Consider the following 1,099-nt stretch of genomic DNA (forward strand, 5'->3'; position numbering starts at 1 on the left):
TTTCAGGTTCAGCAAATAAGTTAGTCTCGTTCAAATTTCCTTGCGTCCTTCAAAAGAAAAATATAGATTATAATATAATATAATATATAAAAACAAAAAAAAATTGTAATGTTGATGGCAATCCCAATATCAATACAGTAAACCCTCCCTTAACGAACACCTCTAAATAACGGACAAAATTACGGTGGCCGTGAGTGTCCGGTATTTAGAGGTCTCACTGTACTTACTTTCTACTTTCTAAAAAAGGTATGATGAATGACATTTGCTGTTCAAATTTCCAAGATGATTTCTTTTTGTAAGCTGAACCACTTTTTGATTCATCACGACGTCTGTTTCTTGCATTACAAAAAGATCTCCTTAAGTTTTCCCAGCGTTGTTTTGCTAGATTTCCTGAATATAAAATATAAAAATTATATTATTATTTATTAAACTATTTTAATTTATTTTCAATATTTTTATATTTAGAATCTAAAGTTAAAAATTATTTATATTAATCCTCTTTTTTCAGATTTTTAGCAACAGGAAATAGTTTTAGAAGTATTGGATTCAACTACAGATTGGGATTCAGTACGGTTCGAGAAATTGTAAAAGAAGTCTGTGATGCAATATGGAATAGATTGGGACCAATCGTAATGCCACCACCCACAGAAGAAATGTGGAAAAATGTTGCAGCAAAATACAAAAAAATGTGGCATTTCCCAAATTGCATCGGTGCTATTGATGGCAAGCATATTAATATCCAATGCCCCATTAATGCCGGATCTACTTATTATAACTATAAAGGTAGTTATTCAGTTGTACTTTTAGCACTTGTTGATGCAGACTATAAGTTTATTGCAATTGATGTCGGCTCATATGGAAGGAATAGTGATGGTGGAATTTTTTCTCAGTCAGTAATTGGTCAAAAGTTGAATAATAAGACACTCAATGTTCCAGAGCCAGCCCCTTTAACAGAAAACGGAGATCCTCAGCCTTATGTCATTGTTGGAGACGAAGCATTTCCATTAAAGAGTTATTTGCTTCGCCCATACAGTAGAAACTATTTAGGGGATAATGAGCCCAATAAAATATTCAACTACCGATTGTCACGTATTTAAAT

At 32.4% G+C, this 1,099-nt stretch overlaps 1 protein-coding gene across 1 annotated transcript; it reads left to right on the top strand.

Annotated features, from left to right (window-relative positions):
- The first annotated feature begins 282 nt into the window (after positions 1–282).
- Positions 283–1,097, top strand: LOC103309535 (protein ALP1-like). The gene is made up of 2 exons (XM_008185169.1): positions 283–295; positions 517–1,097. The coding sequence occupies exons 1-2, from the start codon at positions 283–285 to the stop codon at positions 1,095–1,097; spliced, it is 594 nt and encodes a 197-aa protein (XP_008183391.1).
- Positions 1,098–1,099: the final 2 nt, after the last annotated feature.

The sequence above is a fragment of the Acyrthosiphon pisum genome, chromosome A2 (assembly GCF_005508785.2).
Source record: "Acyrthosiphon pisum isolate AL4f chromosome A2, pea_aphid_22Mar2018_4r6ur, whole genome shotgun sequence".
NCBI classification, from domain to species: domain Eukaryota; kingdom Metazoa; phylum Arthropoda; class Insecta; order Hemiptera; family Aphididae; genus Acyrthosiphon; species Acyrthosiphon pisum.